Source organism: Equus caballus, chromosome 22 (assembly GCF_041296265.1).
Source record: "Equus caballus isolate H_3958 breed thoroughbred chromosome 22, TB-T2T, whole genome shotgun sequence".
Lineage (NCBI taxonomy): Eukaryota > Metazoa > Chordata > Mammalia > Perissodactyla > Equidae > Equus > Equus caballus.
In genome coordinates, this window is record NC_091705.1 from 32814241 (window position 1) to 32835647 (window position 21407).

Here is a 21407-nt window from a genome sequence, read left to right on the forward strand (position 1 = left end):
AAGTGAAAATGCATATTGTGTTTTCACTCAGTGGTCTCACTAATGACTTATTGATTCAAAAATCTCCTTTATTTATTGAATTATGCCTGCCCCTAGGGGGGCTATAGCACTGGAAGCAGAGATTCTGGTTTAAAGGAAAGGGAATTTTTTAAAATATAAAATGAAATTTAAAATCTGAAAGCAAAAATGATTAAAAACAAAACAAAAAGAAACAAACTTATTTCTTCCGGTTAAATATTCTTGAAGATGAAAGGTGCTTCCAACCAACAGAAGATGGTGTTGACCAATCTCTCCTCTTCGTTCATTCATTAAGCAGACATTCACTGAGCACCCACTACGTGCAGGCTTGTTGAAGGGGCTAAAAAGTATTATCAAAATGATACTCACGCTTAGTGGATTTGATAGTGCAGTAGGGGAGACAGACTATACCAGAAGTGGAAATTCAAGATCTAGAAAGTGGGGAACAGAGGGCTTTGTGAAGTGATATGTGAATGAGGAATTAAAAGTGAATAAGGCTTGGCCAGTGGACAAGGAGGAAGGGTCTTTCCACCAGAGGGAACAGCAAGAGTGAAGGCAGAGATCCTGGAAAAGCAAGCACCTTGGGGAAGCTTCAAACAGTTTCGTGTCTTGTGAGCACAAAGTGCGAGGGGATTAGCAATAGGAGGAGAGACAGAGGAGGTGGGCGGGGGTTAGACTATAAAGGGCTCTCCAGGCCACTTTAGGGCACTTAGATGCAAGGAACCACACTGCGCTCTGCAGGGCATCGAAATACAGACTCTATTTTCTGAGACTGTGAAAGGCTATTTTAGTATGAAATGACCAAGATTCATTTCCACATGGGCTAACCTGGGGTAAGTAGGATAAATTTTTAATATGTGATGTGATGTATGGAGCTGTGGGTCAGATCTGTGTTCAGATCTTAGCTCCATCACTTAGCAAGTCAACGATATCTTTTAGCCTTGGTTTTCTTAGTAAAACGGAGCCAATACTATATAGTTCACAGACTGTTGGGAGGATTAAATGAGGAAATGTGGGCATGAAAAGTGATAGGACATTAAGATAATGAAAAGACAAGCCACAGACTGGGAGAAAAATATTTGCAAAGACATATCTGATAAAGGACTTGTATCTAAAATATACAAAGAACTCTTAAAACTCAACAATAAGAAAACAAATAATCCAATTAAAAAATGGGTAAAAGACCTGAATAGACACCCGACCAAAGAAGATATACAGATGGCAAATAAGCATATGAAAAGATGTTCAACAACATGTATGTCACTAGGGAACTGCAGATTAAAACAACGAGATACCTCTGCACACTTATTAGAATGGCCAAAATTCAGAACACAGACAACACCAAATGCTGATGAGGATGTGGAGCAACAGGAACTCTCATTCATTGCTGGTGGGAAAGCAAAATGGTACAGCCACTTTGGACAACAGTTTGGCAATTTCTTCCAAAACTAAATATACTCTTATCCTATGACCCAGCAATTGCTTTCCCTGGTGTTTACCCAAATGAGTTGAAAACTTATGTTCACACAAAAACCTGCACACAAATGTTTATAGCAGCTTTACTCACAATTGCCAAAACTTAGAAAAGGCCAAGACATCCTTAAATATGTGAGTGGGTAAACTGGTATATCTATACAATGGAATAGGATCCAGTGATATAAGGAAATGGGTCATCAAGTCATGAAGACACGGAGGAAACTTAAATGCATACTGCTAAGTTGAAAAAGGCAGTCTGAAAAGGCTTTACATTTCTGGACTTCAAGGTCTAGAAAGTGGGGGAATTGAAGGCTCTGTGAAGCGAAATGGGAATGAGGAATTAAAAGTGAGGAAGGCCTGACCGGTGGACAAGGAGGAAGTCTTCCTATCAGAGGGAAAGAGCAAGAGTGTTTCTAAGTCTACTACACTCTGGAAAAGGCAAAACTATAGAGACAGTGAAAAGATCAGTGGTTGCCAGGCACTTGGAGGGAGGGATGCATATGTGGAACACAGAGGATTTTTAGGGCTGTGAAATTATTCTGTATTATACTCTAATGGTGGATACATGTCATTATAAATCTGTAAATACCATAGACCTGTACAACACAAAGAATGAACCCTAGTGTAAACTATGGACTTTAACCAATACTAATGGATCAATATTGGTCTATCAATCGTAACAACTGTTGTTACAATGATTCAAGATGTTAACAATGGGGGAAATCAAATGTGGGTGGGGGGACAGAATATATGGGAATTCTCTGTACATTCTGCTCAATTTTTCTGTAAATCTAAAACTCCCCTAAAAAAAGTGCTGGGTACACAGCAGGTGCTTAATAAATTGTGGTTGTGGGCTAGATGTGAGGCAGGCAGTGAGATGATGGCAGAGATGATTAGAAACAGTGCTTCCCATTTGCCCTTCGTACCAAATGTGAATCCATCTTTCTGCAGAGGCAAGAGCTATTGCCTGTATTCACTAAAGGGCAGAATGCAGCCACAGGTCCACCAGAAAGGCATTGCAAGAAATAGCAGTGTCCTCATGGTTTATTTATTCCTTCTGGGAGATGCTAATATTATTTTGTGTCCTCTTCTTCTTCTAACTTTATATAATTAGAAGGATAAAAAATTGTGTTTATCCACACACACGGAGAAAGATGGGGCAGCAGGCAATGTGAAGGAGTTTATCCAAGGTAATTTACGAGCAGCCTAGAACGTTCATCATGCCCTATCTACATTTTGCAAGCTTGAAAAACAGCTAATTTGGTACTCCTCGTTTGATATTCAAGACAAGGAGAGGAGTTGAGAAGAGTCATGTAGGGGAGAAGCAAACCCCTCAAGGGTGGCGAGAGAGGAAGGTGCAGGAACCTGGCTCCACCCAGCTCTCAGCTGGGGTGGGAGGTGGCAAGAACTAGCTTGTGGGGAGGAGAGAATGGCTGACGGGCGGCAGATGGGAGACACAGCTGCAAAGACCTGTAGATCCAAAGAGCTTCCCTGAACATAGCTCTAGGGGAACAGAAACGTCGTCCCTCTGGAATCAGTCTGTTCCTCGTAGTTTTAGGACAAAGACCAGTAGATTGCTGGTAAATGTTTTACAAATAGCTCTCCGGAGGAAAAGAAGGCTCTGATCTGTGGTGTCTTCTGATTTCTGTGGTATAAATACTCCCACCATGATGGATTTCAAGCCACCAACATGGCATCCTCTAGCTCACAAAATTCCTGAAAATTTAGCCATCTGCTCTTACAAGCTGGCGTGGAGTGCCAGGACACCATCTGTCACTGGACACAGAAAAAAGCCTTACCACATCCCACATGCTTTGCCTGATCTGATGGTTTGCGATCTACTTCCCCATCCAGACTCATGCCTCCCCTCCTCACACACTACTCTGATAACTGTGCCTTTCTTTCAGTTGCTCAAATACACAATGTCCGTTCTGACATTGCACAGGGCCTTTGCACATACAAATGAATACTCCAAACCCTGTAAGGCTGACAACACCTCATTCTTCAGCTGTCAGCTCAATGCTCTTTCCTCAGGAAGGCTCCTATGATCTCTGCACCCCAGACTCTGATAGCTCCCTGTATTTTTCTTCAGAACTCTTAGAGCAGTTGTATTTCTGTGACTTTCTGATTGACCCATGGCTCCCCTTCACACCCTATTTAAGGAAGGCACCCTATTCACTGAACTCCTCTACAGCGTGTGACACACAGCAGGTGCTCAACAATGATCCGTTCAAAAAATGCGTTCATCTTTGTGTCTGAAAGGCTGAGAGCAGAAGGGGCAGTGCTCCTTGCTTATAACCATACAGTTGATTTTAGGTAACCTGGCCTGGGACCCAAGGCTCTTCCCTCTACACAAGGCTGGCAGAGTATGCCTGGATCCTGTGTTCAAATTCTTCCTCCTCCCATGGCTGACCCCTCACCCCACCTTCCGATCCAGTCTATTCTGCCCCAAGATTAGCAGCCAGTTCAGGCCTTCAGCGGGATGGATGTGAGGTATTAAGTGGGCTCCGGAGGCAAACCTGAGTTCTGTCACTCACTAACCGTATCACCTGGGGCAAGCTACTTACCTCCCCTGGGCCTCAGTTTACCCAACAATAACATCAAAATCATAGCTACCTTTGCAGACCTGTTGCAAGGATTATAAGGGGTAAGATATGAAAGCACCTGGTGCGTTGTAAAAAATCAACACAAATATGAAAATTGTTTTATTATTATTCTAGACCAGTGGTTCTCAAAATGTAGTCCCTTGACCAACAGCATCAGCAAGATGCTGTTAGAACTTGTTAGAACTTGTCAGAAATGCAAATTCTTGAGTCCCAGCCCAGACCAGCTGAATTAGAAACTCCGAGGTGGGGCCCAGTAACATGTATTTTAACAGGCCCTTCAGGAGATTCTGATGCACACCCAGGCTTGAATATTTACCAGAGAGGTGCCCTGGCTATTCACTTCTATTTGTCTTGGGAAAGACCAAAAGATCTTATTGTACTGGGCCATGAGACTAGAGACCTATCTTGAGTTAGGGGTGAGATAGAGTAATTTACCTGTGTGGAGTGCATAAGATGTTCCAGGCACTAGTCTAGAAGCCTTAAGGATGCTATGCCATTTGGTTCTCATTGTAATCCTGTGAGGTATACATAGCATCATCCCATTTTGGGAATGAGAAACTCAAGGCTCCAAGAAGTTTAACAACTCAGGAGGTGGTGTAAGTTTGAGAGCTTCCTTGTTGAGTGGTGGGGTCCCTACCTCTCCTGGAACCCTGAGACTCATTGCCTCCATGCCCCTTCCATGCCAGTTCTGACTCTAACACTGTCCCATCCTATTGTGTTCCCACGCCCACCCCAGAAGAGAGGACTCATTTTCTTCCTTTGCACAGTTCTAACTCTCAAAACAAACCACAGCTCCTCCTCCCTTCCTCCATCATCAAAGGCAACCCAATAAACTGGTCTTCTCAAGTCACATCCCCTTAAAGAGAGAATCACTCCAGAGGGGTGGGTTTGGGGAGAGACTATCATTTGATACATGATGTTCTTTCTTCCTGTCTTCTGGGCACTTAAGGAGGGTAAAGAAAAGGTGCAATTTTTCAGAGAAAAGAGATTTGACTCATTACAATGAATTGTGGAGCTGAAAAATCATTTCCTAGAAGTATTGGAAATGTTAATGCCATCATCTTGCACGAGTGGATGGGGAGGAGGCAGGTAATTCCACCGAGACTGCCTGGTACCTCATTGAAGCTAAAGGTCTGCACATTCAATCTTGATTGAATTACCATTATCAAGAGAGAGGGTGGCTTGGGTGTGAGAGGGAAACAGCCTGACACTCTGTGCACCTCTTCATTCTGCCAATTCCATGCTGGCTGAGGTTGGGCGCTCCCCTCTGCAGGGCCCTGCGAGGAGCTGCTCGAACAGATGAAGCCTTTGGGGGAGTAGAGGAGGCTTAAGCACAGAGGGGCAGAGAATTGAGAGAAATTAGAGGGACGGTGACCCAGCTGATGAGTTCATTGATTCATCCTAAGCAGGCTGTCCAACCCATACCCTACTAAGGGAACTTTCTGAAGAAAGGGGAGAATGTTCCTTATTTGGATTCCTTTGGAAGCAGAATCTGAGACCAAGATTTGAGTGCAAGCACTTGATCTGAGAGGTGATCCCAGGAAACATCAGAAAGAGAATGGGAAGTGAGATAGAGAAAGGAAGGAATCCAATAAGGCGTGTGTCATCAAGTAAGCTATGAATGTAGACAACTGGGGCTTAATCCTGTTAGGGAGCTCCAGGAGATAGCGGGAACACACGCTTCCAAGTTTATTCCTCTCCAAGGGAGCGGGAGCTGGGGAATTTGTACATCCACCCCTGTCAGTCATCAGATGGGGGCTGCTCCTGGGGATTTACTTTCCTGGCACTTTCAGCCTGCCCTGTAAGCAGGAAGAGAGGGCTCTAGTGACCAGAACAAGTCCTCAGAAAAAGAGACATAGGCAGTGGAAGTAGGAACTAGGGTCAGCATGTATGGAAGTGGTGGATGTTGGGGGATATGGCAGGTGACTTTTGTACCAGGATCGGTCTGTAGGGCCCAGGCAAGAGCCATCCTCAGAGTTAGCAAAGGAGAATGGAGGCCCGAGAGCTGGGAACGCTGAACGAGGCACCCATTTTGTCATCCTAGCTCTGTCTTTCCAGGAATCAGCAGAGAAACCGCCGTGAAAAAACTCCTCTGGGTTTGTTTTGAACCAGAATTCCTCCCTGGAAGTGAGAATGGCCTCTCCAAAGAGCTTGTCCCAGTCTGCCATCTGTTCTGAGGTCAGAGGCCTCAGCACATTCTCTCCCAAAATCATGGATGCGTCTTGATGCAGAGAGACTCCTAGGTAGGGAGCACGTGGCACCCTGGCAGGCACGAGCCCAGTTCTGCCCTAGAGACTTGCTGTGTGACCTTGGGTAGGGGTTCTACATCTCTGGGCCATTGCTCCTTGCCTGTGAACTCAACGAGGCTAGACTAAGTTTCATCTAGGTTTAAAAGTCTACGCACCAGATTCAGATTCACTATCTATTCACCTTAATTTGCCATTTTTGCAATGGGAGATGAGAAACTGAGGGTCAGAGAGATGAAGTGACCTCAGTCAAGGTCATGCACCAGGTGAAGGGCAGAACTGAGACTAGCACTCAGGTCTGCCTGACTCCATGTCCAATAAACCTATACATCTGTTGTCTTAGACTAAGGGGAAAGAAGTCTCAGAAAACGTCCCAGGTATCTTGTTTGCCCTTCAGACCCTCTCTCCAGCCTTCTGCACCTGGCCCCCTATCCAGGCGGCTGATGTCTGTGGACAAGACTGGAGGTTCTCAACCTTGAACGTGCATCAGGCTTACCTGGAGGCTTTTCAAAACACAGATTGCTGGACCCCACCCTCAGAATTCCTGGTTTGGTAGGTCTGGGGCGCAGCCCAAGAAAGATTTCTAATAAGTTCCCAGGTGCTGCTGCTGCAGGGACCACACTTCGAGAACCACTGAACTAGGCTCACTCGTCCTCTGGCATCTGGCCGGGTTTAGCCCATGGAGAGCACAGGCAGGAGACTGGACGGAGGGGGCACTCCTTGCTTCAGTTCCCTTTGTTGAGGTCATGATGGGCGGGCGACAGCGCCACTGAAGGTCGCACCTCTGGTCAGGTCTTCTCTCTTTCTCCGCATCCTGGTAACCTCTCCCACTGCATCCTCTGTGGGTGGGGATGCTAGTTAGCCCCAGGGTTCTGCACTATCCCTTGTAGTCTCTCTACACCTAGTTCCCACCTTTATAAGCAATCTCTTGAATAAATTCTCCTCAAATCACCCTATTTGAGGGTCCCATCTGTGTCCTGCTGGGACCCTGACAGATTCCAGAAGGCAAGCCTCATTTTATAAAACTTGCAACTCCTGAGATCACTTCCCCTCCTCAGTGTCCTTTCCTTCCTGCCAATTCAGGAAGCACCCTCTAGAACTTCCACGTGGGGAGCGCTTTGGTATTCTTGAAATTTCCTGTGTCTGCAATTTCTGCCCCAAAGCTACTTGAAAGCAAAGCACTCTTTGCACATTTCCCTCATTGATTTCCTTCCCTTTCCCTTTCTTTCTATGTACACTCCCTGGAAACCCCACAGTCCCTATTACTAACTTCTAAACAGAAGCATTTGGAAGAAAGGGCTTATTTAGCCAAGGTTTTGCTCTCATTCTTCCTCTTGCAGGCGGTGCCCTCCCTCCTTCTCGTCCCTTCCATCTTTTCTGTTCTTCCTGGCCTGGGCCTTTGTCCACCACTCCAGCCTCTCAGTGCTCTGGGTTCCTTAAGATGCTAATCACACCCAGTGTTCTTCTTGTGCCAAGAATATTTCTATTTATCGAGGCACGGCACACTTTGCCTTTGGGAGGGACACACACAAGGGCAGGAACACTGTTCATTCCTCGGGGCTGTTTCTCTTTTACCTTTCTCATTTCCATTCCAAGACTTTTTTTTTTTCCCTTGGTTCCCCTTTATGTCTTCTGCTGCTTTTGAATCCACTGGTTAGCTCAGCACCGTCTCCTTTCAGTACTGAGTACAGACCTGCTCCAGCCCTGATCTGTTGCAGAATTATTAACCCTTAAATTAGAAAGGAGATTCAGGTTTATTGAGGCCCCTCAAGATGATATCACTAGGTGTTTGAATTCCCTCGACCTCCATTTGGGTTTCCCCAGAACTAGATGTAAGAGGAGGATTCCAGCGCAAGTAGTTTATATGGAGGAGAAGGGGATACCAGTAGGAAACAGGAGGAGTAAGACAGCCAAGAGAAGGTAGACTGGAAGGGGTGAGTTTTCAAGCGCAGTAAGACTGTGGGCAACTGCAGCCTCCTCCCCAGAGAGACTCTGGAAAAAGGTTTAGAACACCTGCCCGCCCCCCCACCTGCCCCGCAGTGGGAGGGTAAGGAGCTGGGCTATTTCATGGTCCAGGGAGAGACTGCCTTGTGCAAGGACAGAGCATCCTTGCCAGCTTTGGAGAAAGTCCTGGGTAAAGAGATGCAGACAGGGCAGGACTAAGGCGGAACAAGTGAGCACCTAGGACACACACTTTAACGAGGCACTCGTCCTCAGGGTCGTGCAAATGCAGGGTCAACAGCTGCGACTGGGGCATCCTTGAATGTTGCATGCTGGGTGCCTTGCCCACCTCCCCCTCGTCCTGGCCCTGGATATGGGTATTACCAGATGGTGTTACTGCACAGCAAGGTGGTGAGGCCGTGGGTGTGGGTGGGACACTGACAGCATCTTCTGTACCCCCAATGATGGAGTTCTAATCCCCCTTATTGTTTTTTCTTGCTGCCTGGCATCCTGCCTTTTCAGATGCAGCTCTCAGAGGGATGGAATTGTTTTCTTCCTTTCCCTCTGCGTCCCGTCTCTACACTCTCTTCATCAGGCTCAGCATCTTTCCCTACTGGAATATCATTGTTCCAGGTGTCGTCCTGGTCCAGCCTCCTCCATCTAGCCCTTATGGGTGTTCTCTATTTTATTTGGGAAGCCAGAATGGAAAGACCCACTGCTCAAGCTCTTCAGGCTCTTGCTGAGTCTGTGCTTTCCAAGATTTAGTTCTTATTTACTGAGCACCAACCATATGCCAGGTTTGGGGAAACATGAGTGCAAGATAGTCATGGTCCTGCTGTCACAGAGCATCTAGTCCAGTGAGGGAGTCAGGCAGTCAACAGAGAGTGGTCCAAATGCCTCTCAATCACAATGATGACGAGGGCTAAGGATGAGAAATGTATCATGCTCTAGCAGTGAATAATGGAGTTTTGATGAAATTCGAAGAGTCAGAAGGATTCTCTGAGGAAGTAATGACTGAACTAAGATCTGAAGAATAAGTAGAACTTAGTAGGGCAAAGAGAGGAGGGAAGGGCACTTTGATAGAACAGAATGTGCAAAGTCCTTGTGGCATGGATGAGCATGGAAAACTCAATGGACTGAATGAAGGCCAGTGTGGCTTCACAGAGGAGACCGTGATGGAGAGGACACAATGTGAAGCGGGACTGGAGAGGCAGCTGAGGGCTGTGGATAAGGAGTGCTTGAGTGAAGGGAAGCCGTCTGAGGGTTTTCAGCAGGAAAATGACATGGTCCAATTCATGTTTTGAGGAGGTCCCTCTGGCTTCTGTCAGAGATCAGACAGATAGAAAGTTGGGAGCAAAATCAGATGTGGAGCAACCAGGAAGGAGGCTGGACCGGTGAGAGCTGATGCTGGCTCAGGCAAGGGTGCTGAGTGCAGAGGGTGAGCGGTGGGAGGTCCAGATACATGCACAGCTTTGCTTCTCACCATCGGACCCCGCAGACTTTGGCCCAGATACCAGCCTGGGTACCAGCCTGGATAGCCCCATCTCTCAGGGAGGCAGGGTCTCTTCACTGGGCTCTAGTCATTTCGTTTTTCTTACCTGCCCAACACCCCAGGAGGAAGACCCTGAGAGCTAATGCCTCCTTATAGAGAGCGAGTGTCAAATTTATGCTCATTTGACAGAGAGAAGACTAAGGTTTAGCATGATCCCCAAGATGTCGTGGCTTATAATTTAGTGGACCCTACCTGAACTCACAGTCTGATGGGGGGAACAGACAAGAAAGCAGATATTCTAGGGCACAGTATGCACAGTGCTCGAGCAGAGGATGGTCAGAGCGAGCAGCCACCTGTGCCTAGAATGGGAGCTCCCTGGGAGCACAGACTGAGGGTCCCAGTGCCCAGCTCAGGGCCTGGCTCAGAGGAGGCACACACATCGTAAGTCTTACTACACACTTCCTGATGGATTGAACATCTCTTTCCAACACTTCCCTTACAAGAAATCCTGCTGTCTGCATTACTATCTTCCAAGACACAAATTACAAATGTTTTCTAATTAGTTCTACCATTCACAGCCCATTCCTAAATCAGCACAGGAAACAGCTAAGCTAAAACTTCTGCCTCTTTCTTCCTTTACAAGCTGCCTGTAGCTTACGCTTTCTTCCTCCAAGCTTTTTCTTAGGCAATGTCTAGACAGTTAAACAAAACAAAACAAAACACGGAACTGTGCTAGAAATAATTTGTTATTCAGGATTTTTTTTTTTCTCACTGAACTGGGGTACCCTGAGAGCTGAGACCAAGGAATGCTATGCACCCAACTGGTGAGATGTGAAAAGGTCCAGGCTGGCTACACTGTGGCAGACAAAGGCTGTTGTAGACTCCTGTGCTAATCAGAATATATGCTTAGCATTTTGTATGGGGTAACTCTGCCCTCTCTGTTATGTTGCTTCGAAGGCTGTACATACCAATATTTGGCAGTGACAACACTTGTGTGTAACCTGTGCATGGTCTTCAGTTCTATGGCAGTCTCCTCTGAGAAATCAACACTATGTTCGAGTCACACACAACTATTGTTACTGCCTTTGTTTAGGCCTCATCATCCCTTGCTGGGATATCTGCAGTAGCCTTCTAACTGGTCCTTCTGCCTCCAGCCTCTCCCAATCTAACCCACCCTCCCAATCAGCTATCCTAGTGATCCTTCCAAAACAGACATCTGATCACGCCCTACCCCTCCCCAACCTGGCTTATTCCATGTGCCCACATGGGGATTCAGTGAATCCTGGTTAAAATAAGGTGGAAAGATATATCCACACTGCTCATCAGTGACTCTAAGGAAGTGACTCTATGGCTAAGAGTAATGGTGCCAGGCACTGTGCCAAGGGCTTTATGTACGTTTTCCCAGCGATTCTCTATTATTTTCATCATTTTAAAGGTGAGGGAACTGAAGCTTAGCGAGGTCAGGTACCTGCTCAGTGCCCCACGGCTGGGATAAAAGCCGAGGCAGTTTGATTCCAGAGGGTTCTAACTACTCTGCACCACTGCCTTTATCAAATCACACACAAGGGTAGCCTATAGGAATGCTAAAACTCATTGTTGAGCAAAAGTCAGTGTCCTTTCATGCCTCCCCTAGCTCCGCACAGAACATGCTTTCTGCCTGCAGGCTCAGTGCCACCAAATGCCTGTGCCAATGCAGGCCTGGAGTGGCACACACTCACCTTAGAGCCCCTGTCCCATTAGCAGTGGGGTCTGACAGAAGTCATAATGCCCTAAACCCTGTCTCTTGTGTGACCAGAGTAGTCTTGGGTTCTTTTGAGCCCTGAGCTGGCTGCTCCCCAAACCCTCAGGCATAAGTGAGAGTTTCTGGCTCCTTCTGAGCATCAATTCTTGCTTGGGACTCTACATTCTTAGAGTAGCACTGTTTTCTTGCTAGATGTTCTCAGCTCCTTCCTCATGGGCTGGATCTTGCTCCTCATCCCAAATTGCTGCCAGGGTGGTACTCTGAATTACAGGAACTGCTGGGAACACAGGAGAATCATTTTGGCTGAGCTTCCTCCCCAACCTGAGGAATTCTTGACTGGGCAATGCCAGGCAAGACCCAGCCTTCAGAGCTCCCTGGATCTACTCTGCCTGGACCCAGCTCCCCTCCTGCCCCCTCTGGTTGAGATGAGCCAGGCTCTCTCATCTAGGCCAGGTAGGACAGGGAGGCTGAAAGAGAGCTCCCAGCTTGGCATGTGGACCTAAAGCTGGAAACATCAAGGATTATTCGATAACAAATTCCAGATAAATAACAGTAATAGCTTCTTTTACTCTATGTCCCCAAAGCCTGGGGCCCTCCCAGCAGGGCACCTACAGGATATTATGTTCCCGTATCGATTCTTATTGCGGTTTTCATCCTCTTTGGCTGTGTCCCACGAAGCTGTCTGCCCCTCCGGTAAGGCCTAAAAAAAAAAGGACGGAATGGTTAGAATGGTCTGAAATAGGAGTTTTATCCAGGTGTAGATGAGCCAACGGGGAAAGGGAGACCCACTGTGACGAGTCACTTAGTATAAAGGGCCGTCCGTTCTTGGGTGGGACCTGGAGAGAACGTGGACTCAGTCCCTCCATGGACTTATTCACTTGTTCATTGAATCAAATGCTATTGATGTCTTCTCTGTGTCACGAGCCCAAATCTGGTCCAGTAGGGGAGTCATTTGTCCATTCATGTACCCATTCACTCACTTTATTGAGTCTCTAATAAGTTTTTGTCACTGTTATACGTACTCGGGATACACTGAAAAAGACAAAGTCCCCCTTGAGCTTCCAGTCAACTGGGAGATGCAGCAAATGAACAAGCAAACACACATAATTTTAGATAGTGGAAAATGCCATGAAGAAAAGAAAGTGGTGTAAAGGAATAGTAAGGAGGGATGAAAATTATTACAGATTACACAGTCTGGGAGAGCTTCTCCAAGAAGCTAACATTTAAGCTAATTCCTTAATGATGTGAAAAACCAGTCATGCCAAGAAAAGTAGGAAGAGCTTTCCAGGCAGAGGGAATAGCAGGTGCAAAGATGGTAACCCAATGGCCATATTCACGGATGAGACAGGGGAGAGCAGTGTTGGGAGCATCTGGAGATGCTGGGAGAGTTCACGTTATATAAGGCATTGTGGTCATGGGTAACGAGTTGGATATTGTTCTAAGTGTGATAGGAAACCATTGGAGGGTTTTGAGCAGAGCAGTTAGTTGATCTGATTTATGTTTTACAAAGTATTCTGGCTCATGTGTAGAACACAGGCTCTAGGAACCCCAGGAAGGAAGCGAGGAGATCAGTTAGGCAGTTGTTCCAATAGTCCAGGCAAGAGATGATGGTACCTTGGACCCCTGTACCAGGATGGTGCCAGTGGATGTAGTGAGAAGTGATCATTTTCAGTTGAATATTGCAGATTTTGGTTTCCCCGAGAAAGAGGTTCAGAAACAAGGGTTCCAGAATAAGATTTTATTTGGAAAGCAGTCCTAAGGAGCATGGGTGGGAGAGTGGGGAAGTGAGACAATTCAGGGAAGGAAGTCAGTATAGGGTACATCAAGGGGCAAGTTACCACTGTGTGCACCTGGGGCTTAATCCCACGGGCCCAACTCCTGCCTCAGAGTTGTCTCACCAGAGGGAGAAGGGGGTTGGGGTATTTACCCAGCAATTCCCATCTATCGGTGGTTGAAGACGACTCTTAGGAACTCCTTCGGCACTTCTGCCATGCTCTGTAGGCAATGTGTCACATTCTTTTTGGAGGAAGTCCTCCAGGCAAAAAGTCATAGGTGCCTCCAGGAGGCAGGCATTGGTTGGGCATGCAAGGGAACAGTGAGTGTAGAGGGGACATGGGCAGGGTACCAACATGGCTACTGCAGATGTGGACTATGAAGGAAAGAGAGGGGTGAAAGCTGATGCCCAGACTGTTGGCTTGAAGTGCTGAATGGAGAGTCGGGTCGTTTACTGAGATGGAGAAGAAATGGATGGGGGAGAAATAGGATTGGGGAGGCAGGAATTAAGTGTTGTGTTTTGGGTACATGAAGTGCTTAGAACAGTGCCTCGCACTTGCTGAGGACTGTGTGCTTCTTAACATGTTCAAAACAATAAGAACAGCAGCAGCGGCGGCGGCCACATTTGAGATGACCACTTGACATCCAAACTGAGATGCTGAGTAGGAAGCTGGACATGCAGGTTCTAAGTCAGAGTTTGGGGAGAGAAGAGATGGAAGTCATCAGTTTAAGAGGAGACAGGCAAGTAAACAAGCATGTGGAGTGATTTAGCAGAGTTACGAGCCAAGTGTTATGGAAACACAGTGGAGGGTGGAGTCCATTATCTCATAGAGAAGGAAGATGGGCATTGAAGGGAGCAGGAATAACTAGAAAAGCCACAGAAGCATCAAGGTCGGGCCGCGCTTTGATTACCATCCCCACCCCGCCTCGGTAGAACAGGCTGAATGCCCCATTCATGCCCCTGCATTGCTCCTGGGACTGAATTTGCAACATCTTCAGTCTACTCAGCTCCCTGTCAGCAGTGCAGGGGAGACGAGCTTCCACTCATCTTAATACACCAGCCTTGCCTTTGCCCACCTGTTTCTTACCGGGTCCATCCTAAGCAAGGAGGAGTCTAACCTGGCTGGTCAGAAATTCAGCCATTCAGCGGTCTATGTTTTACAAGCAGGCAGGACTACTGTCTATTAAAGCTGAGCCCATGCATGACGCCCCCTTCCTTGTTTCCAGTCTTCCAAGTGTTAAGCCAGCCTGGGTGGGTCTTCTTCTAGGGCAGGGGTTGGCAAACTTTTTCTGTAATGGGCCAGATAGTAGGTAGTTTGGGCTTTGTAAGCCACATAGTTTCTGTCGTAGCTACTCATCCTCAACTCTACAGTTGCAGAGTGGCAGCAGTCCCAGACAAAACGCAAACAAATGGGCACGGCTGTGTTCCAATAAAACTTTATTTACAAAAACAGGCATTGGGCTGGATTTAGTCTGTGGCTGTAGTTTGCCAACTTTTATTCTAGAAGCATGACCACGATCCTTATCTATCAGTGTTGAGTAGGTAGGTTTGGTGCCCATTGTGCTACCTAGCCGCTCCAGATTGAATGGAAATGGGGTGGGAAGCCCTTGTCTGGGCTAAGCCATGTTCTCCAACTTAGTTTTGCCCAGGGTCTGAGGTTGGGGTAATAGAGTGCCTTCTCAGCTATTAATTGATCAGAATCTTGTTCTTTGTGTGTCAGAAATCCTTAGACTGGCATCTTGTAGGAGAAGCAGAATAGGTGCTAGGTTCTAGGCACCAATCTCTGTCCTAAATCTGAGGGTAGAAAAAGTGCTGTGGAGTTAGGAACGTATTCATTTTATAAAGGGAAGCCTTGTCTCTCCTTTTTCTCTTCCTCCTTTTCTTCCTCCTTGTTATAATTGACCATCTCCTTGCATCCCTGTTGCCACCAGCATAAGCCATCGTTAGACTGCAATTGGTTCTTGCTTTTGCATGTAACTCTTAGAACTGAGACCCCAGCCTCTGGCCTCATCCTCTCACCTCAGCCAGGTAGCTCCAGCTCCTTCAGGCAACTTGCCAGGTCTATAATATTCCTGGTTCTCTGCAGGGGTGGGGTGTGTTTGTCTCAGTGGTAGCGCTGGATTTCTCCGTGTTCAAGCTGATATTCTGAGGGTGGATTTTCTCCCTGAAACCCTTGGTGACAAAGGTCATCTGTGCATCCAAACATATCCCCCTGAAAGTGGTGTGAAGCAGAGAATAGGATGCTCCAAATGTTTTCATACTAATTGTTTTTGGGGAAAAAAAATCTGTTGACACCCTACTATGTGCCAAGGTTCAGGTTACAGTGAGCTTAAGGTTTTGTTATGGTTGCACATTAGAATCATCTGGGGAAGCTTAAAAGCTCCCAAAGTCATGACTCTACCCCAGACCAATTAAATCAGACTCTCTGGGATGGGACACAGGCATCAGCACTATTTAAAGCTCCCTGGGTGATTCTAATGTGCAGCCATGATTCTTTCACACAGTGAATTTACCTGGAGCAATACTTTCCCATGAGCCTCCTCACTGGTTTCTCTGGCTTTGTTTTTGTTCCCTGCAATCCATTCTCCTCTGTAATCAGAGAGCTCTTTACAAAATGTGAATAGGACCCAGTTACTCCCCTTGCCATTACCTTCAGGATAAATTCCAAGCTTTTTAACATAAGGTCCTTAATGACTTCACCCCACATTCCCCTCGAGCCTCATTTCTTGCTCTTCTATCAATATTCCAATGATAAGGAACTACATGCAATGCCTCAGTTTTAGGTATTTGAAACTTCTGAGGCTTTACACATGCTGTTCCCTCTGCCTGAAATTCTCTTCCACCCAAGTCTACCTGGTAAGCTCCCATATATTCTTCAAAACCCAGTTGAAGCATCTTCTCTTTTGTGAACCCTTCCCTGCTTATCCTCCCACCACCCCACAGCACCCCCAGCTAGTCAGTCACTTCTTCTATTATTAGATGGACTCCTTCACATCTGATGACTTGAATGTCTTGTCTTCCAACTTGGTGATGGGTTGATCCAGGGAAAGCGTATCATCTTATTCATGTCTGTATCTTCAGAACCCAATACTTGCTTTGTACTTCATATGTGCTTGAATTACCCCTTTTGAATGAATGAATGGATGGACAGATGAACAAATGAGTGAGGTGGCTCCTGAGCATTCAGAGGGCAAAGATCCTAGCATCTCAAGGTGTCCGTGACATTGAAGGTCATCTAATTGTATTCCCTTCCACTATGGTCTTCTAGGCAGCTGGTAAGCTGATCCATGGCATCTGTTACTTGGACACCCTCAAGGACGAAGAGCCCACCACCCCACGAAGCTTCCTGCCTCACTTTTGGACGATTTGTTAGACAGTTTTTTCTTGCCTCTGCTTCCACGTGCTTTGCTTTTGCCCTGCTCCCTGGGGCCCCACAGAATAAGCATGCACCCTCTGAACTGCGACACTGCAGAGATTTGATGAAGGCCCCTGTGCACCCTCAGAGTCCTTCAATGGCACAGCATGGCACGGGCCATGCTCTTCAGGACACACCCTGCATGTAGATATCCTTTAAAATCCCAAACTAAACAACACAGTTGTGATGAGTGGCACTTCTCTGGGAAACCACGCAGGCCCCTGCCACAGCCCCGGGAGCCTCTGTCTCCCCCTGGTGGGCGCTGAAGGGGAACGTGTGGGCCTGGGGGCTGAGATGATGTTGACAAAGGCAGAGGAGGCAAGGCCTCATAGAGCCACGCGGGAGGGAGCAGTAATGATCCCCTAACTGGCAGGCTTTGATCACACATCCATCTCCCTTTTAGGGAGCAGGAATCTAATAGGGGATAATCTCTTGAAGGAAAAAATTAGGGGGGGTAAAAGTATGAAAGGAAGACTCATCTCCATCTTCAAAGTGAGCCAGCCGAGGGGCATTATTTTTACATTAGTGGCTAGTTACAGTAGATTGACCAAGGAATGGTGGCAGTCATTAGGAGCTAATCACATTCTTTTGAAACCAAAAATTGCCACCTCATTATATTCATCCATTATCGATCTCCGCTTTCCTTTTCTCATTCTCTCCTCCTTAGGGTGTTCAGCCCTATTTTCACTCTTTTTCTCTGAGTGTGGACACATTCCCTACTCTTCAAAAATGTTGCTTTTCTAAGGCAGTCATTTTTCTTTAGTCCTAAAAGATGCTTTTGGGGATGTCCACATTCCTGCAGGGCTGAGGTGAGGCAGAATTCTCAAACGTCAGATCTGGAAGGATCTTTGGAGAAAATTATTGCCTCACTTTACAGATCAGCAAAGTGAGGTCCAGAAACAGGAAGCGACTTGCCCAAGAAGATATACTGAGTGTGTCCATCTCCCCTCCCCCGCTTCCTTCCATAGCGACCATCTGAGAGCTGGGCACCGTGCTAGGTCCTAGAAATAAAAGCAACAGACACGGCAGAGAAGTTCTTATGAACTTTAAGTTTTGGTTGTGGGAAAGTGCAGACAATAAACAAACAAATGAGATAATTACTGTTATAACCAGTGCTATAGAGGTAATAAACACGGTGCTGGGACAGACAGTGACTCAGGACAAAGGACTAATTTAGAGAGAGTAGACTGGGCAGGACTCTGCAAAGGTGACATTTGAGAAGGAAAAAGCAGCCTCTGACTTCTAGGAGCTGGCCTGGCACTCACAGCTGGACCTCGGTGTTCTTCCCTTGAACATATACAATTTCACAGAAGGCCAACATCAGAGCCCAGGATGGGGCAAGATAAACACATGACCACTCTTTAGTCCTATCTAAACACAAATAAAAATATCGACACTGTTCAATCCAAAAAAACGACCAAAGATCCCCATATCCTGGCTAACAAGAGACCACTGCTTCTTAGACAATTACAGCTTTAACCTCTATCTCATGTTCCCTTCTTATAGTTAAGATCTATTAAGGTACCAGATCTCACCACTTACTAATAGTGTCCAATCCAGAATAAAGCCCCACTTCCTTAAACCCTCTCCCACATCACCTCACACAGCCTGCATCCTATGAGTCCTTTCTAGCATCGTCTTCCTGAGATGTCCCACAGTTCCTAAACCCAGCTTGTTCTACTGCAGGTGTGTTCTTATGGGTCTTTCATTGACACATTTGCGCTGAAAACTAAGTGAGGAGCAGAAGCCAGCCATGGCAAGAGCTCGGGGGAGAATGTTCCAGGCTGAGTGAAGAGCGAGTGCAGAAGCTCTGAGATGGAATGAGCATGATGTCTTCTAGAACTTGATGGAAGGCTCTCCAGAGCCAAGAGAATAAGAGTGAGGGAGTGACACATGATGTGGATGGGGAGGGTGTGGTGTTCAATCAAACCCTTGTGGGCCATGGCCAAGAATGGCCATTTTAGTCTAAGTCAATGGGAATGCGTTGGACGTTTTTTAAAATGTGAGGCTGAGCCACTACCAGCATCATGACAAGCGGCTAAGAGCACTTGTCTCTTGTAGACAGGCTTCACAGACTTTAGGAGAAAATTATCATCCGGTGCCTGCCCCAGACTAACTCTCCCTGTGGTTGCAACCCACTCACTCACCTACCACTCTCCCTCCCAGCCACAGAGCTGAGGCCTCCTGGAGCCGGTGGGGGCTCAGACCACGGGAGTGCAAGTCACAGGCTTCTTATGCCTTGCTGTGCTGAGTTAGTCCAAAGGACTGTGCAACCTACCTCAGTTTCCCCACTTCATACTTTAATTCCCTGCTAGAACTGAGAATTGTCCCTGATGCTTGCTTGGCCGATTCCTTCTTCTACCTGTTGTTTTGGGCCTACTGAGATAAAGGGTCCTTCCCGAAGCTTGCCATCCTTCTTTGGACACTCTTCTTTGCACCTAAGCCTTTTTGAGTTATTCCTCAAATAATGAGATGTCAGAACACAGAGCTTCCAGGAGCAGCTGGCCTCTAATCCAAGGCTGAGGGCATCCTGGTCAGTTTTGTTTGCTTGCTCACCAATTATCCTCAGCAGATTCTGTCAGCTATGATGCCTATCTCACTCCTATTCAATTGACTATATCCCTGGAGATAATTGGATGTGATATGCCCTGGGGTGCAGCAAAACCAGGCCCAGGGAATGCTGATTAAGCAGTTCCTAGCTGAGGCTTCAGGGCACAGCTGAGGGCCTGCTTCCTCCATGATCAGTCCAGACTGCCAGGATTTCCCCACACCTCTGCCCACCACCATGCTCTTCTGGTGGAGGGAAGATGCCAGAGAGTTTTCACCAAGGAGGCACCATTTTACCTGGGTCTTCCGTTCATTTATATTGTCAAGAAATCCCTCTCATCCACTAACCTTGTGTGTGAGTCAGGGAAAAGGGAGGGCTTTGCCAAAGGCAGACAGTCTAGAGCGTTTGGATGTTTTTTCTGCAAGTCATTTCACCACTCCTAGTCTCAGTTAACTTTCCTGAACACTGAGTCAATACCGCGCCTTTCAGGTTAGGGCTGGGGAAGCATCTGACTACGCAGAGAGGGCATGGGGGAAGTTTTTCGCTAAGGAACTCTTATGTATTCCAATCATGCTGGTGTTTACATGACTCTATGCATTTGTTAAAATTCATAGAATTGTACACACCCCGCAAAATGAATTCTTGGGGTGGCTCTGGCAGAGGCCAAGCTTTCAACAAATGCCTCCTTCTGTGCTGAAAAGCAAACATCTTAGGGATTATAAATGTGGACAAAGAAGGCAGGAGAGGATGACTAATGACATCTACTCAGAGTGGCATCAGGAGAGCAAATATTATTGTGCACCATGTCACTAAATAGACGGTAATGTATGAATTCTGCTGGGAAGCTAAGTAGAAAATCAGATCGCAGCAAGATGTGGGTATTTGTCTGTGACAGGAGCTTTGATCAAGGCAGGATAGTTGAGTGTGTGTAGAGTCACAAAGCACCCTTTAAAAGAGCCCCTTAAAAGCTACAAAGTCTTTTTTAAATGACAAATTTTAGGCCAGCAGTTCTCAAACTTTGGTAGGCATCCAAATTTCCTGGGGAATTTGGTAAAATGCAGAGGCCTGGATCCTCTCCTGCATCCATGAGCCTGTGTCTCAGTGTTCTTTACTAATTCTCCAGGTCATTCTGACACACATCACTCTTTGCCAACCACTGTTTTAGGCAGTAAGGTAGATGGAAACAGCAAATTCCTAGGGGAGACTCAACCTGAAATGTAGAGAGATACTCAGTGCACCTGTAGAGACTGCCCACGGGTGTGAGGGTCTTCCTGTGTTGGGGTCTTTCTTTAAGAAATACTGCCTTTTTTTTCCTCAAATGGAACCATTCTTAATCACAAAGTTTTTCACCAGGACTTTGCATTTCAATTAATATTTAGTATTTATACACTATTCTCCAGATGCTTCAGAGAAGAGAGATGAGTAAGACCCCATCACTACTTTCAAGAAGCCTAGAGTTTAATGGAGAAACTCATGCTAGGGTACCTCTATTCCTCTCAGCTCTGAGCCTATGATTTGGAGCAGCCCTGTATCCCATTTCAGGCTGCAGACTCTGGTCCCCTCCACACATTGTCTCCATCTTCGCTCATGAGTTTCTGGGTGGCTGTCTCTGGGTCAACAGCTCTCCTCTGAATTTGAAGTTGGCTAGAGTTAAGGGGCAGACTGTCAAAGGCTGTGACTATTACCTTGTTAATTCTGCTCAGGGAAACTGTACAAGTGGCATAAAATTCTCATTTATCTCACAACTAGTTTCATTTTCATTTCTCTTTTCCTAGAGGCATCTCTATGTCCCTGAAGAGCTGGATTGCAACATTTCAATTCTTTTATGTGTCCAAGACCCTGAACATATGGTTCCCTCTGTCACACATACTTTTCCTCTACCTGACTTTCTTCTACTTTTCTTAAACTTAGTGCCTCACGTTTTGTGAAGCTTCTGATTCATCTTGGCAGCAATAACTGACAAAAAGCAAAAATAAACAACAACAACAAGAAAACCTGCATTCACCCTGGACCACCCTTACTTAGGTGTCTGCAAAGCATTTTAACTAGAGTTCTGTTATGTAGTTACATGGTGTGGTAAGATCACGAGATTCCTTTAAAGTAGTGTTTTCACTTTATTTAGCTTTCTAACTCAGTGCCCAAAACAGTGT

At 46.5% G+C, this 21407-nt stretch overlaps 1 protein-coding gene across 17 annotated transcripts in view; it reads right to left on the reverse strand.

Moving 5' to 3' along the window:
- The window catches only part of PTPRT (protein tyrosine phosphatase receptor type T), a 1024383-nt gene that overhangs the window by 56851 nt on the left and 946125 nt on the right, over positions 1-21407 (reverse strand). For all 17 annotated transcript variants that reach the window (XM_023626585.2, XM_070247923.1, XM_070247921.1 and 14 more), the window contains one exon: positions 12133-12220. In XM_023626585.2, the coding sequence (XP_023482353.1) occupies positions 12133-12220 (88 nt within the window). The remainder of the gene's footprint in view (positions 1-12132; positions 12221-21407) is intronic.